The sequence below is a fragment of the Balaenoptera ricei genome, chromosome 18 (genome assembly GCF_028023285.1).
Source record: "Balaenoptera ricei isolate mBalRic1 chromosome 18, mBalRic1.hap2, whole genome shotgun sequence".
NCBI classification, from domain to species: Eukaryota; Metazoa; Chordata; class Mammalia; order Artiodactyla; family Balaenopteridae; genus Balaenoptera; species Balaenoptera ricei.
Window position 1 is genome coordinate 9,133,117 of NC_082656.1, and position 14,808 is coordinate 9,147,924.

A 14,808-nucleotide genomic window follows, 5' to 3' on the forward strand; every position below is an offset into this window, starting at 1 on the left:
TCTGTTATTTCCTGTTGGTTTCCCAATCACTTTTTAAATTAAGTGCTTAATAATTCTGATATGCTAGCTTGTAGCAATTAGGATATTATACACTGAGTATATTTTTTTCAGACTTTTATGTGTAGTTTGGGAGAATGCGATTTCACTCGTGATATCACTGAGTCTGTGTACCAAGAAGTCATTGGTTGAGTCCTGTTTACATACATACACATAGAGAGGGAGAGAGAGTGCAGAGGTTCAGACTCTGGGTCTTAAGAACTTTAAAAGTTAGTTTCTAATTACAGGTGTTGGTTAGCTTGCTTTTTTTTTTTTCATCCAGGAAGTGTTCTAAAATCAGTTACCATTAGCAAATAGTATTCTGGTCTTAATGCCATCTGGCGTATGTTCTAATTTCTCTTTTGAATGTAGTATGTTTACTACAACTTAGTTCAATTATTAGGTTAATTGGATGTTTGTTTTTTTTCCTATTAGTATCTCTGACTAGGAGTAATCTTAAATAATTGAATCTGTTGATCAGTTACAATTAAAGTAAATAAAAACTAACTCTCCAACTTTTAAGTGGATGATCTTAAATACCTAGCTCCTGTTTAAAAACTCTAGACTGGTAGAGTAGTTGAGTTACCACAACTTTTCTTGTCCAGTCCCTTCACATTACAGAGAAAGACACTGAAGCCAGTCAGTTCATTCTTCCACTTGGTGCATTTTGCCCTTAAGTCATCCTGGTGGATACAGACTTGCTTAATCAAGTCTTATCCAGGTCACATTCTTTACCAAGTTTATGTTATGGGCAAAGTAGTAAGTTTATAATACTTACCTTAAACCGTTGCTGTTCTCTAGTGCAAAATTCTGAGGTGCAGACGCTTAAAGATATTCATAATTCTTTCATGGAAAATAATGGCTTTATTTATAGGACCCCGTTTTGTTCATGTGTGAACTAAAGTGGGTTGGCCTTATGCTTAGGAATAAAAACAACTCAGACTTCTACTAAATGTGCTCAACAGCATCACTGTTTCATTTCCCTCACTTCTGTTAGATATAAATATATATAGCTTAATCAGCTTCTGGTTACTTGAATAGTACAGGTTCTTGTCAAGCAATTAAGTCACTTTATAATCTAACACTTGATAAAGCCTTGCATGGACATTTTTACTTACTAAATCCTTCAAGTTCGCTTTCTTAAATAAAACGTCAATTCCTAATACCCAGTGACTTTGTGGTTTATCTCCACCTTGACTGTATGCAACTCAGGTTTCCAATAAAACTTGATTTATACTTTTAAAAAAGTATCAAAAAGCAAAGTATCTTTTAACACATATTATCTCAGGATGACATGGAAATGCATAACAAATTATGGTTTAAGTTTACTCTCAGCCTTTGTAGAGTTTTTAAATAAGAAGTACATATTACTTTTGCTAATACTTTAATGTAATTTTGGTAATTTAAAATCTTTTCTCCTACTTACTGACTCTAATTCAAGGACCTATATAATAAATTCCTTCTTGAGTGTAATGCAAAAAAAAAAAAAAAAGTTGAAGAAATTTTGTTTGTCCTTATTGCCAGTAAACCTAGAGTTACTAAGTGGCAGTTTATTAAAAAAATAGCTTATCTGTGATATCTGGTAACACCTGTTTATCCCTGGACCCTATTAAATAGTGGTATTTTAAATGGTCAAAAAATAATAGAAATTAAGTTGACGTTGAAAAAATAATTTTCTCTTTCAAAATAGAATTTTCACTATTTAAATTATAATTATGTATTTTTTAGTTAACATATTGTAAGAGTCAGTACTTTAGTTTTAAAAAAATGGACTATAGGCTTTTTTTTAAAAAAATTGATATTATTTGTTTTAAAAACATGTATGGAAATTTCCTTTTAGGAGAACCCCCAATCAAAAGAAACTTGTTGAATGAATTTGACAGGATAATAGAAAATCAAGAAAAATACTTAAAGGCTTCAAAAAGCACTCCAGATGGTAAAATTTGCTTTTTATCCATATCTTTTTCCCCTCTGTAGTTACTATACTTAGTATTCTTTAAGTTATTTTTCTTTGGGTATGTCGGTAATTGGGCACGCCTTTACAGTGTGGTTTGTTAAAGCTTACATCTTGCCTTGTTTTGTTATGTGAGCTTTTCCTTCATAATACCTAGTATAATGTGGAGGTTTTCCATAATTGAGAAATGTGAAATGATAACAAAATAATGGCTTTTAAAATAAAAAGCTGTAAGAATTTAGTAAGAACTTAGAATACTTTAAGCTCAGGTTCTAGAATCTAGTTGATTTCATAATATTTATGTGAATCAGTTATTTAATTGAAAAACAGTGACTTTCGAATTATGTTATTTCTTATACATTTATTAGATGGGATTCTTCAGCAAGGAAGAGCTTTCCCTTAACAACTGGGGATGAACTCTATAGTTCCTCCTAAAAAGGCAGGGTAAATATTGAATTCTTTCCCTTTACTTACCAATTTTCAGAGTAAAGAGTAGTTGGTATAGTAATCACTACTAATGGTAGTAAAGGAATTTTTTTCTTAGTTGAGTAAAACTGATTTCTTAGATTTTTATTTATAATGTATATATAAAGTTTAAAAGAACACATTATAAATAATGTATTTCTTTACAAAAGAAAACATTCTTTTTGATGCTCAAATCATTTCAAATTTGAAAATGGAAACCTCTTCAAGTATTTCCTAAGAGTTTTTTTTTTTAATATGCTTTAATTAACCTTTGAACACTTTCTTGCTTTTTATTATCACGAGATTTCCTAGGGAGTTGTTGTAATTCCCTGCCCCAGTTCTAGAATCCTTAGAATCTACAAAGATCCTTCCAGTGGTTAATATTTTTTAAAAAACAATATTTGAATGCTAACTATGCTCATAGCTGCTGGTGTATTTTTTATTAATGCTGCATTCTTGGTTTCTAATAGCATTAACATATTTACTTATTTGCTTTATCTTCCAGCCATGGTTCTCAAACTTTTTGATCTCAAGATCTCTTTATACTCTTAAAAATTATTGAGGATCCCAAACTGCATTTGGTTGTGTAGATATATCTATTTATATTTGCCATATTCAACATTAAAACTGAGAAATTTTAATATTTGTAAATATTAAATATTGTGCATTGGTCATTTTGAAAATATTAGTTCAGAGTTATGCAGCTCTTCCAAATGTTGACACATTTTATTATACAATCTTAAACAATTACTTTTGTTAATGTCACCACTGATCTAATCTGAAAATTTAGTATTGGGAAATTGTCAAGCTAACAGCCAGATACAAGCGTTCCAAAATTGTCATTTTGTTTAAAAGCTTGAATTTTACAATTCAGTTTGTTTGGCAACAGATACTCTCACTTGTTTTTTTGTAGTGATAAGCTCATTTCATTCATTTTTGAAGAAATGTCTGCTGAATACCCAAGTCTGAAAGATTGTGGTTTGTTGGTTATTCTTTCAAGTAAAAATGGAATTCTTTGGGACAAAAATGATTAGTGCAGTTCACATAAAGTGCATTTCCTCAAGACAATTATTGCACTAAAGTATGCAGCAGGACATACCAGCAGTGCTAATGTCAACACAGTGAGAAAGATATATATAACTTCTTCTCCTCCTCCTTCTTTTCCTTCTTCTTCTTCTTCTTATTATATGATTATTATTACGATAGTTTGACAGCTTGGATCCCCTTTAAGGGTTGTGGGTTCCTCCCACCCAGGGTTCCATGGATCACTCTGAGAATCACTGTCTTACAGTATATGTATAATAGCTTCAAGTTTACAATACCAGTGTTACTAAATACCAATAATAAAACTACTAAGGGAAATTAAAAATTCTTTGCAGTTTTTGTCCTAAGAATATATATCATTAAGAATGTGGAGTCAAAGTTCTGTGTTCAGATGCCACTCAAAATAATTATTTTGTTGTTAACAAGTTAATAATTAGGTTAGATTCATTTGTTTTAGTTAGTTTTCAATTTTAGGATTTTCTTTTTTTTTTTTTAATTTTATATGTGAATAAATAGAATGTTTACATAGTTCATTCATCAAAAGTACAGAAAGGTTTACTTGGAGAAGCCTTATTTCCATCACCATCTCCTCTACACTGTTCACCACCTTCCTCACTTCTTGCTCACTATATTGGTAACTATTTTAAATGGTTTTTGGTCTATCCTTTTAGGTTTCTTTTTGTGAAAATAAGTAAATATGTGTATATATGTTCTCATTACCTTTCTTTCTTACTCAAAAGGTATCAGTATGCACATGGTTTTGTACCTTCTTTGTTTGTTGTTTACTTTAGAATTTATCTGGAGATCGTGCCTTAATGAGTATCAAGAGATCTTCCTCGTTCTTTCTTGTGGTTGTATAGTACTTGATCATGTGCCTGTATCAGTGTATTCTGGTTTATTCAACCAATCCCGTCCCTACTAATGGACTAGTTTTGAAGATTTAAGAAGTACAAGTTACCTGCTGAGAATGAATAATATCTACAGTTTAGCTTGTCAACCTTCATAAAACTAAATTTTAAATTTGCATTGGCAATTCACTAACACATTTGAGTTATGATTAACATCAGCTGACTAAATTTATACTGATTTCTTATATATGTTTGCACTGTGAGTTATTTGGTATTAATCATTATTAATTTGTGAATCAAATTTTTGATGGTTACTAACTAAGCATTCATTATATGCACTGAAAAATTTTAAATGTATAATTTTCTCACATTTTTGTGTAAATATTTACAATAAAGTGTAATGAACAGACATAGGAAATAAAATCTCCCATTAGATTTTCATTAATACATAATATAAAAGACATTTCATTAATACATAATGTAAAATAATATTTTTCTAGGCACAATGAAAGATAGAAGATTGTTTATGCATCACATTTCTTTAGAGCCAGTTACCTGTGGACCCTCTTGGTAAGACATGTTTAATTTTTTTTTTTTTAATTCTACTAATATAGTGTAGGAAAAATGTGGGTTTTTTAAATAAATATTTCTGTAAATACTGGCTCTAACATATAGTACAGACATTAACACTTCCCTTTTTTGAAAGCCTGCATCAGGATTAAAGAATTCTGTACTTTGGTAGTACTTTATAGTGCTGTGCATATTATTATCTCATTTTTAATAACTTTGTAAAGTAGACAAACAGATTTTATTGCAGTTTTGTGGATAAGGTACTGAGGTTGAGAGGGATTAAGGAAATTACTCAAAACCAATTAATAAAGGTGGTGTATATTATATCTCAATTATATTAGTGAAAGTGAAAGAAAAATTAAAGATGGCATATGTTGAAAATATGCTTTTATCTCTCCTCCCTCTCAAAACCCTACTAGTCACTAAGAGAATTTTTTTTAATGTATAAATCTGTAAGTACAGTGTTGTTTCAGAAGAAACAACAAAATTTTAGAAGCTAAAAATCATGAATGATTTAGAAAGACATAGAAAGCTAAAACCTGACATTAGAGCAAGCAGAGAAGCTACTCAGTTTCCCCTGAAGAACCTGAGAAAGACTCAAATTGGCAGCAACATGTACTTCTGAAGGTGAGGTAGAAAATAGGAAGATTAGTTGAAAATCTGTTTAAGAGACATCTACATCCCCTCCCCCACTGCACGCAGGCAATTATCCCTCTTCTGTCAAAAGACCAGAAGGTCATTCTCTAGAGAAGATGAATTGGAGGGATTCTGATTTGGGGATGGGGTTGGGGGAAGATTCTGAAAACAAAGATTAAGTAAAAATCTGGATGTCAAGTAGTGAGACTCCCTAGCCTCCTTCCCACACTTGGCTCCCAAATGCTGGCAGCCAGTCCTCTAGGCGGAACACTAGACGATTGTTTCTGTGGGTAACAGGAATAGAAAAGACTGAAAATACCGACAGTTGTGGTTACTTAAGTTAAACCGCATACCAGATCACCAGACAGTGAAGCCAACAACTGACAAGCCACACCAGCACACAGCTTCCAGTCAGCTCTTCAGTGCTTCACACTTAAATGAGAATAGATAATCAAGGATCACTAGTCATTGGAAGAAAGCCTCTGGGAAAGATAGTATCCAAAGTACAAAAAGCAAAGGACAGAAAAGGAACTTAGAGGAAATAGAACATGCAACAAGAAGAAAACTTCAAAAAAAGTACTAATATTTTCAGGAAAGAGAACATATTGCATCCTTAAAATAAGAACAAGTTGCTATAAGAAGAGCTCTTGGAAATTAAAAATATGATGGCACAAATAAATTAACTCAGTAGAAGAAATAGAAGATAAAAGTTATGAAAACTCCCAGAATATAGTACAAAAAAGAAGAGGAGATGAAAAAGGAATGAAAGATAATTTTAAAAGTCCTGTGGCTCTAACATCTGAAGATTTGGACTTTGAGAAAGAAGTAACAGAGGAGAAATACAAGTTTTCAAAGAAATAATTTAAGATATTTTATCAGTACTGAAGGACATGAGTTTCCTTGATTAAAAGGACCCTCTGAGTAAGCACATGAATAAAAATGACCTGTACTAAAGTATATCCTTGTGAAATTTTAGAACTGTAGGGGCAGAGAGGAACCTTAAAATTTCCAGAGGGCAAAAAAATCAGGTTTCAAATAAAGTTTCCCGAGTCATAATGGTATGAGTCCTCTCATCATTAACAGTGGAAGCTAGAAGGTTATAGATTCTAAAATGTATAATACAGAGCAATACCTTTAAAATTCTGAAAGAAAACAATTTTCAACCTAGAATTCTACCACTGACCAAAATATCAAATAAGTGTGAGGATAAACATTTTTCAGATGTAAAGTATCAAAAGGTTTGTCTCCCACACACTTTTCTCACGGAGGTAACTAAAGTCCATAAATCAGAAGGAGGAAGATACAGGATTTAAGAAACAGGAATTCAACATAGGAGAAAGGTAAAGGGAATCATCAGGATTATACAGAAGGGGGAGATCCCAGAATTACAGCTGTGTGGCTAAACCTAGACAGTTACCCAGACCATTTTGGAAGAATAAAGCCCTGGGAGAGTTTGCCTACAAGAAAAAGATTAAAGCAGAACCTGAAGTATTTTAATGTATTAAGAAACTTCTTGGTAAAGATGGTGAATTGAGCATACTCACCTACTTTAATTGCCTCGCAAATTTTTACCAAAACAACCATGAAGGAATTCATACACACACACACACACACACACACACACACACACACACACACACAGAGACACACACACACAGACACACACACACACACACACATACGTCCCCTCCCCAAAGACAGGGAGAATGGGAGAGGAGAGACCACAGTGACTACATTGTTCAAAGCATACATACAGGAGAAAACTGATTTGAAAGTGGTAGTGGGGAGAGGAGAGAACCAACCATTTTACACTAAAGCCTCAAGCTCAGGAACTGGTGAATCTTCAGAATTGGGTGGTGAGGGACTTCCCTGGTGGCGCAGCGGTTAAGAATCCACCTGCCAGTGCAGGGGACATGGGTTCAAGCCCTGGTCTGGGAAGATCCCATGTGGCGCGGAACAGCTATGCCCATGCACCACAACTACCGAGCCTGCACTCTAGAGCCCGCAAGCCACAACTACTGAAGCCTGTGTGCCTAGAGCCCGTGCTCTGCAACGAGAGAAATCACTACAATGAGAAGCCTGCGCACCGCAACGAAGAGTAGCCCCTGCTCGCCACAACTAGAGAAAGCCCGCGCATAGCAACGAAGACCCAACACAGCCAAAAATAAATAAATAAATAAAATTAAGAAAAAAAAGAAAGAAAAAAGAATTGGGTGGTGAAGAAGGAGCCAAAATAAGGGTATATAGGTTGAAAGTCTATTTAAGATGCAGTCAAATCCCCTCCTTCACTCCATGAAGCTGGGCACTACCTCTTATGCACTCTAACAAAAGACTAGAGGTTAACTGTCCAGGGAGGGTACAATACAGGGTTTCTTTATTGAACACACTAGGCACAGTTGAAGGCAGGAGTAATATACTGAAGGCAGGGGGATCAGGTTAATGTGTGCACACTGAATGTTCGGGGGCTCTCCTCTCCAGGTCTTCTTCCCCCACTCAGCTTCCAGAATGCCGGTAGCTAAGTTTTCACTGTTGGAAGCTTCCAGTTAATCTACAGTGTTGCTTACAATCAGTAACGGTGTACCAAAGGCTTCCAAACAGCTCTTTGATCCCTGACGCTTAAATATGAACAGACAAACAAAGATTACCAAACATCACAAAAACCAAAAATGAAATAACCAAAAATCAAACTAATGAAAATAACTTAGAAGAAACACTATTCAAGGAGCAGAATGAAAAGAGAATTCTATATATAAAGCTTAGAGTTTGGGTGTGAATGAATGATAGGTACATAGAAAAATAGCAGAGTTTTAAAAACAAACCAATGGAAAGCAAAAGTTGTAAAGATAGGAAGTACAATGAGTATGTACTACATATTAATACCACATAATACTTTTTACTAATATAACACATTCAGCTGTAAAAAGTATTTAGTCATGATGTAAATGTGAAATATTGACAGAATCAAATACATAACTTGGGAAGATGAGGAAAGGAGAGAGAGAAAGAGTGTTTGGTAAAGTGAAAGTGGTCTTGTGGGAGCTAAATCTTCATTCTCCATGGTGGCTTTTCAATAGAAAAAAGCCCAAAAGAAGCAGTTACTGAGGTGTCTCTTATAGATAATGGGTGTGAATATCACAGAAGCATCTCAAATTGTAGACAGCAGTTGTAAAATCTTTTCTAATGGTAAATTTTTAAGCCCAAAGATGTGGTTTAAATTGCATTAATGTTATCTTTTCAAAAATAACTACTTGTGGCATTGTTGAAAAAGTCATCGAACTGTATTCTGGAATATATTTTTCAGCAGGCTACTAATATACATGTTTTGAATGTAGAAATCCAGGTGATTATTAAATTTTTCATTTTCAAAAACAGGTTTTAATATTAAAAATAAAGTAAATGCTTACTCATCTACATATTACCTTAATTTACTCATATGATGGGAAAACAGTTTTATGCATTTAACAAACAGGTATTAAGCACCTTTTCGAAGTATCTAATTTATACTGTGTTGATAGATGAAAAGATATGTAAGTCCAAGTCAGATTGCTTGTCTTGGAGCCAGGCATGAAAAGAATTATTGTGCTATAAATACTAAGATGAATATAATAAAGTGATGTAAGAGCATAGAAAAATTGGCAGCTTAATTATGTGACAAAAGCTTAATAGGAAAAGTACTTTAGATGGAATGTAAAGAATGCTGCTTAAAGAGGGCATTGCAAATCTGGAAACAGTAAGAAGTTGTGTGACTTTCATCATGGGTTTTGGCAGGCTGGGGGTGGGGTGAGGACTGGGAGGAAACACAAAGAAATGGAGAGAGTAGGACCAAAAAGGAAGCCTCCTGTATGTCATTTCTGACAAGTCGAAACCTGGATAGGCGATAGTTTGTGTTTGGAAGTTTAAGAAGAGAAGCGACGTAACCAGATTTGTGTTTTAGAAACAGACCAGAAGAAAATGTTGCAAGGAGATTAGTAAGGAAGTAAAGGCCTTAGTTTAGTTAGTACATGTGGTAGAGAGCAGAGAGTGAGTGGAAGATAGATTTAAGATTTGGCCAGAGAGTCATTAACTGAGAGTGGCAAAATATCTCCATGTGGATTCAAATAGAGGTCTTGATCATAACTTGCAAAGCAAACTCCTCATTTTCACGATATTCTTCATATTTAAAAACACTGGAGTGAAAAATCAGTGAAAATAAGTTTTGGAGTGCCCAGGTTTATTCATTCCTGTGCACTTGATCTCATCTAGGTCTATTCAAGGAAACCAGTCCAGCCATTGTCCCCTCTCCCTCCTGCACTGATCATTTTTCCACTTTACTGGATTAGTCCCATCAGTTTAGGTAGTTGCTGTAAATCTCGCGTCTTGAAGAGAAAAGCCTCTCTTGACTCCTCTTATCCCACCAGTCCATTTCTAGGCCCCACTTAAAGCACATCTCATGAGAATTGTCTCAGCTCACTTTCTCTACTTCATCTCTTCCCTTTCTCTCTTGAGCCCATCCCAGTCTTTCATCACGACCCACTACCCCTCATCAAGATTACCAGTTACCATTTTCTTTACTCTGGCTTCTGGGACATCTGTCTTACGTCTCCTCCTATCCCACTGGCTGTTCTTTCTTACTCTCCTTTGCTAATTCTTCCCCTAACTGCTAAATGTTAAATTCCCCCATGGTTGAGCTCCAGATGGCTTCTCTTCCTGCCCTTCCTCCCTAGTATCTCATCCACTCTCATGACTCCGTATACCATCTATTTGGTGACAGCTCCAAAATTAATATCTTTAGCCCAGATTTCTTCCCTGAACAACATATTTATTCAGCTACCTACTTGACATTTTTATTTGGGTGACTTATAGACATCTTAAATGTAACATCTCCAAAGCTGGTATTCTTTCCCCTTACCTGTATTCCTATAAATGTAAAAGTCTAACAACTCTGCTTTCAAAATATACCCCAAATCCAATCATTTCTCACCATTTCCTCCCTTAACACCTGGTTCAAGTCACCATAAAACTGTCTAGATTATTTCAACAGAACTGGTCTCCTTACTTCCTACTTTGCCTCCCCCCACCTCCCTATACACAGTGAATTTTCAACAAAGAAGCCAGAGGGATCCTTTTAAATATAAGACAGATTATGTCATTTCTGGACTCAAAAACTGTTCCATGACTTCCCATCTCCTAGTACAAGCCAGAAGTCCTTACCATGGTATGCAGGTTCTTTGTGATCTGGCCTTTTTGCTACCTTTCCAGTCTCACCTGCTAACTTTCCCCTTGCCTGCTGTGCTCCAGGCATACTTGTGTCTAGCCCAGGATGTGATGTCCACTCTTCCTGTAGCAGTCTTCTCCCAAATCCCTTCATGGCTTTCCCTCTCACTTCCTTTAGGTCTCTGTATAAATGTCACCTTATCAATAACATTTTCCTTACCACCCTATATAAAATATCATTTATTTATTTCTGCTGGACACTTCCTGTCCCCCTTACCATGCTTTAATTTTCTCCATAGCATATATAATACCAATTGACATATTTACTTGTTTGTTTCCCTCCACTAGAATGTAGACTCTATGATTTTGTTTCATTTGTCACTATATCCCCCAGCCAAAACACTGCCTGGCAAGTAGTAGGAACACAGTAAATATTTGCTGGATAGATGAATGGATAACTAAATAAGTTGTAGGGTAACTTCAAGTTCCATGGGCTTAGGGTTGGGTAAAAGGAAGTATGGGGTTTTCAACAAAATATCGAGGAAGAACATGTACGCTAGGGAAGGTGGTAGGTTTGGTTTTGGACATGCTTAGTTTGAGATGAGTGTGGAACATCAAGATAGGGATGTCTGGTACTAGATGCAGTTCAAAGTGTAGGAATAACACCTGGGGAATGTCGGGCATAAAGATACAGATTGATATTTTTATTGTTAGATGGTAATTTAAGCAATGTAAATGACTCATATCACCCAGGGGAAGTGTCTAGGGAAGAAATCCAACTTTGGAGGCAGGAAGATTTTTAAGAGAAAGAGGAAAAAAACAGTTAAAAAAAAAAGAAGGAAAGAAAGAAAAAGAGGGACAATCGTGGTGTAAATATTCACGGTGAGAATTTTAAAAATGAAAAAGTAGTGAAAACTGTTAGAGATCAAGCAGAATGCGTTTACACATGAAGCTTTTTTTTATTTTGGTATTGGGAGGTCATTAGCAACTTTATTGAGAACAGTTTCTATAGACTAGTGGGGAAAATGAGAGTTCAGAGAGTGGAAAGTGAGGAAGTGAAAATAGCTACTTTAGATTACCTATGGAGGAAGGTTGGCCATGAGGGGTACGTAACAGTATCAGCTTGAAAGGGAGATAAGGTTGAGAAAAAAGTCTAGGGTGGGCAAGGCTTTCTGAATGAAGAAGGTGTAACAGATGGTAGAAAGAGAAAGGAAGGAGATGGAATAATCATTGCAAGAGTGGGGCTCCCGAGGAGACTGGGATACTAGATGGGGTCAAGAATACAGGTGAAGAGGTTACCATGAGAAGAGGACGGGTAGACAGACGTCTGGGGAAGGAGGTAAGTGAGGAGCTGTGATAGACCTGGAGGAGACAGACGGGGGAATCCATGTTTGACAGATTCTCTTCTCTCATGTTGGTAGGTGGTTAAGTCAAAGGCTGGGAGTCAGTGTGTGAGAGACTTGGAGAGTGTGGTATTGTTTTGGAGGGCAACCATGATGAAATGCAGAACGGTTACCAGAATAGGATTGCCATGTAGCAACTGAGGGTCTACAAAAAAAAATACATATTCCAAAACATTTATATATATGTACATTTACTGGTAAATAATCAAGCTTAAATATTTTCTCCCCATTGTAGCACAAGTACGGAAAGGCGAGAAATGCAGAATCCAAATTTCACTGCATCTGGTCAAGAATTTCTATCTAAATCTCATTTTTCTGAACACCTGACTTTGGAAAAGTCTTCAAGCAGTTTATCAGTTTCAGGGCAGCCACTTTGTAAGGTTCCTGCCCCAAGAAATGAAAAAAGGAGACACTCGATAACTACAGGCAAACCAATGAAAGTCTTTGTCCCACCTTTTAAAACTAAATCGCATGTTCACAGAGATGAACAGTGTGTTAACAGGAATACTAATTTCGAGGAAAACAAGCAAAAACAAAAAAACATAGATGAACATGGCTCTGGTGATGGTGAAAATAATGTTAATGACAGTGAACTTCATCAAACAACTATGCTTTTCACAAAGGGTGAAGAAGAACCTTTAGGTATTGTGTGAAATTTTGTGTTGACGTATTTTTGCCTTTCAGATATATATTTCTTATATTAAATAACACCTTGAGGATTTTTCCCCCTTTTATGATGATTACTAATTTCAAAACCTTTTGTATTGCTTTAGATTTTTCTGTCCAAAGATTAAGTTTAAATTACTCTAATGTTTTCTTTCAAAGGTAGCTAATTGTAGACATTCTTCTTAAAAAAAAAAAAAGCTATTAGACACGCAGTCTAGGACAGCTATTATTGGATTATGATTTTTATCAGGCTACTAATTTTCTTCCAAATTCGAAATAAAAATAATCTATTTCTGTTCTTTTAGAAACATTTTTCAAGTAGAAACTTTTTTTCATCCCTTAAGATTTAAAGTTAGAGCAAATTGATATATATCATTTTATAAAACAAGGGTTGTGCTTTTAAAATTTTATATTCTATTTTATTTTTTGTTAATTATTTATTCTTTAATAGATTTAATTACAAATCTTCAGACTGCCAGAGATATACAGGATATGCGAATTAAAAAGAAACAAAGGCAACGTATTTTTCCACAGCCAGGTAGTCTGTATCTTGCAAAAACATCCACTATGCCTAGAATCTCTCTGAAAGTAGCAGTAGAAGGCCGAGTCCCCACTGCATGTTCTCATAAACAGGTATGCTTTTGTCTATAATGCTAATTAATAGCTTTTATAGCAATGTGTAACTTTATTTCATTAACTGGCATCTTCAGATTGTGTAAAGAAAACAAATTGATGCAGAAATGGATGAGTAAGATCATCTTGCTTCCTAATCAGCCTGCAGTGGCAGCCTCCTTCTCCTCTGCTGCCTTATCCTACTAAAGTGATCAGTGCTTCAAAATTACAATTTCTCTTTCACCCTCAAAATGTATTCATTTTATTACTATAAGTGCTCTCAGCTGGGTGTTAGAGGAAAGTAGTCTCATTGAATTTAAAGTGTGAATGACTCATAACCCTGAACCTGCTAAGAGCCATTTACATTTTTAAAAGGATTCTTATTAAGCCAGTACTATCTAGTTGGAATTTGGGGCAATGCAGAGGTGAGAGTCTGGGCCCCTTCTGAGTTTTTTTAACTTAAGAGGTTTTCTTAAACATTAAATTACTTTTTTATCCCCACAACGACTTCCTATGGCAGATATAGCAGGAGGCATGTACACAACGGGAATGGGAAAGGTGCAGCAGACTCTTGAATGTATAGATCATTTATATTATGTAAAAAGTTTTTAGCTTCTATTAAGTACGTTACATATTTTTATAGTGAATATTTTCATATTTAAATGAAAAACTTTGGGTAGATTCAGTTTGGGTGTGTTATAATTTTTTTTTTCTGTGAAACATTCTTTTGTTTGATGTTTTTTACTCATCAAATTTTTCTATCATTTATTTTGTGCAGCTATATAGGTACGGTGTTTCTAAACATTGTGTAAAAATTAACAGCAAAAATGCAGAGTCTTTTCAGTTTCACACTCAGGATTATTTTGGTAAGGAAAGTTTATGGGCTGGAAAGGGAATACAGTTGGCTGATGGTGGATGGCTCATACCCTCCAATGATGGAAAGGCTGGAAAAGAAGAATTTTATAGGTACTCTCTGCAAAAAGAAATTTTGTATTAACTAACTTTTATATGTTCCATCATCTCTCTCTTCCTCACAAGTCCCTTTTTATCTTTCCTTATCTCTCCTGAACTTAAAAATTTGGCTAGAAATCAAAAGTTTATACATTGAATCATTCTAAGTACATGTGGTTCACTTGATATTCTGTTGAAATCTTTTGAAAAGTGAATTTTGGTTTGTCTTAGGATTTAGTGCATTGGTTTTTCTTAAACTAGGACATTATTCTTATAGCTTTTACAAAATAAAGACTGATAAGAAAAGTTAAGTGTGAGTTGGCCTTATAAACCCACACACATGTGTATACTTGTGTGGATATTCTCTTTCATTGTGTATTTCAGTAAATGTAAAATATAAAAAATAAAGTTAAACAGAAATACTTAAATA

At 34.8% G+C, this 14,808-nt stretch overlaps 1 protein-coding gene across 1 annotated transcript in view; it reads left to right on the forward strand.

Moving 5' to 3' along the window:
- BRCA2 (BRCA2 DNA repair associated) overlaps positions 1-14,808 on the forward strand; it is a 53,544-nt gene that overhangs the window by 19,893 nt on the left and 18,843 nt on the right. The window contains exons 12-16 of the mRNA XM_059903419.1: positions 1,877-1,972; positions 4,848-4,917; positions 12,385-12,791; positions 13,267-13,448; positions 14,206-14,393. Of these exons, the coding sequence (XP_059759402.1) occupies positions 1,877-1,972; positions 4,848-4,917; positions 12,385-12,791; positions 13,267-13,448; positions 14,206-14,393 (943 nt within the window). The remainder of the gene's footprint in view (positions 1-1,876; positions 1,973-4,847; positions 4,918-12,384; positions 12,792-13,266; positions 13,449-14,205; positions 14,394-14,808) is intronic.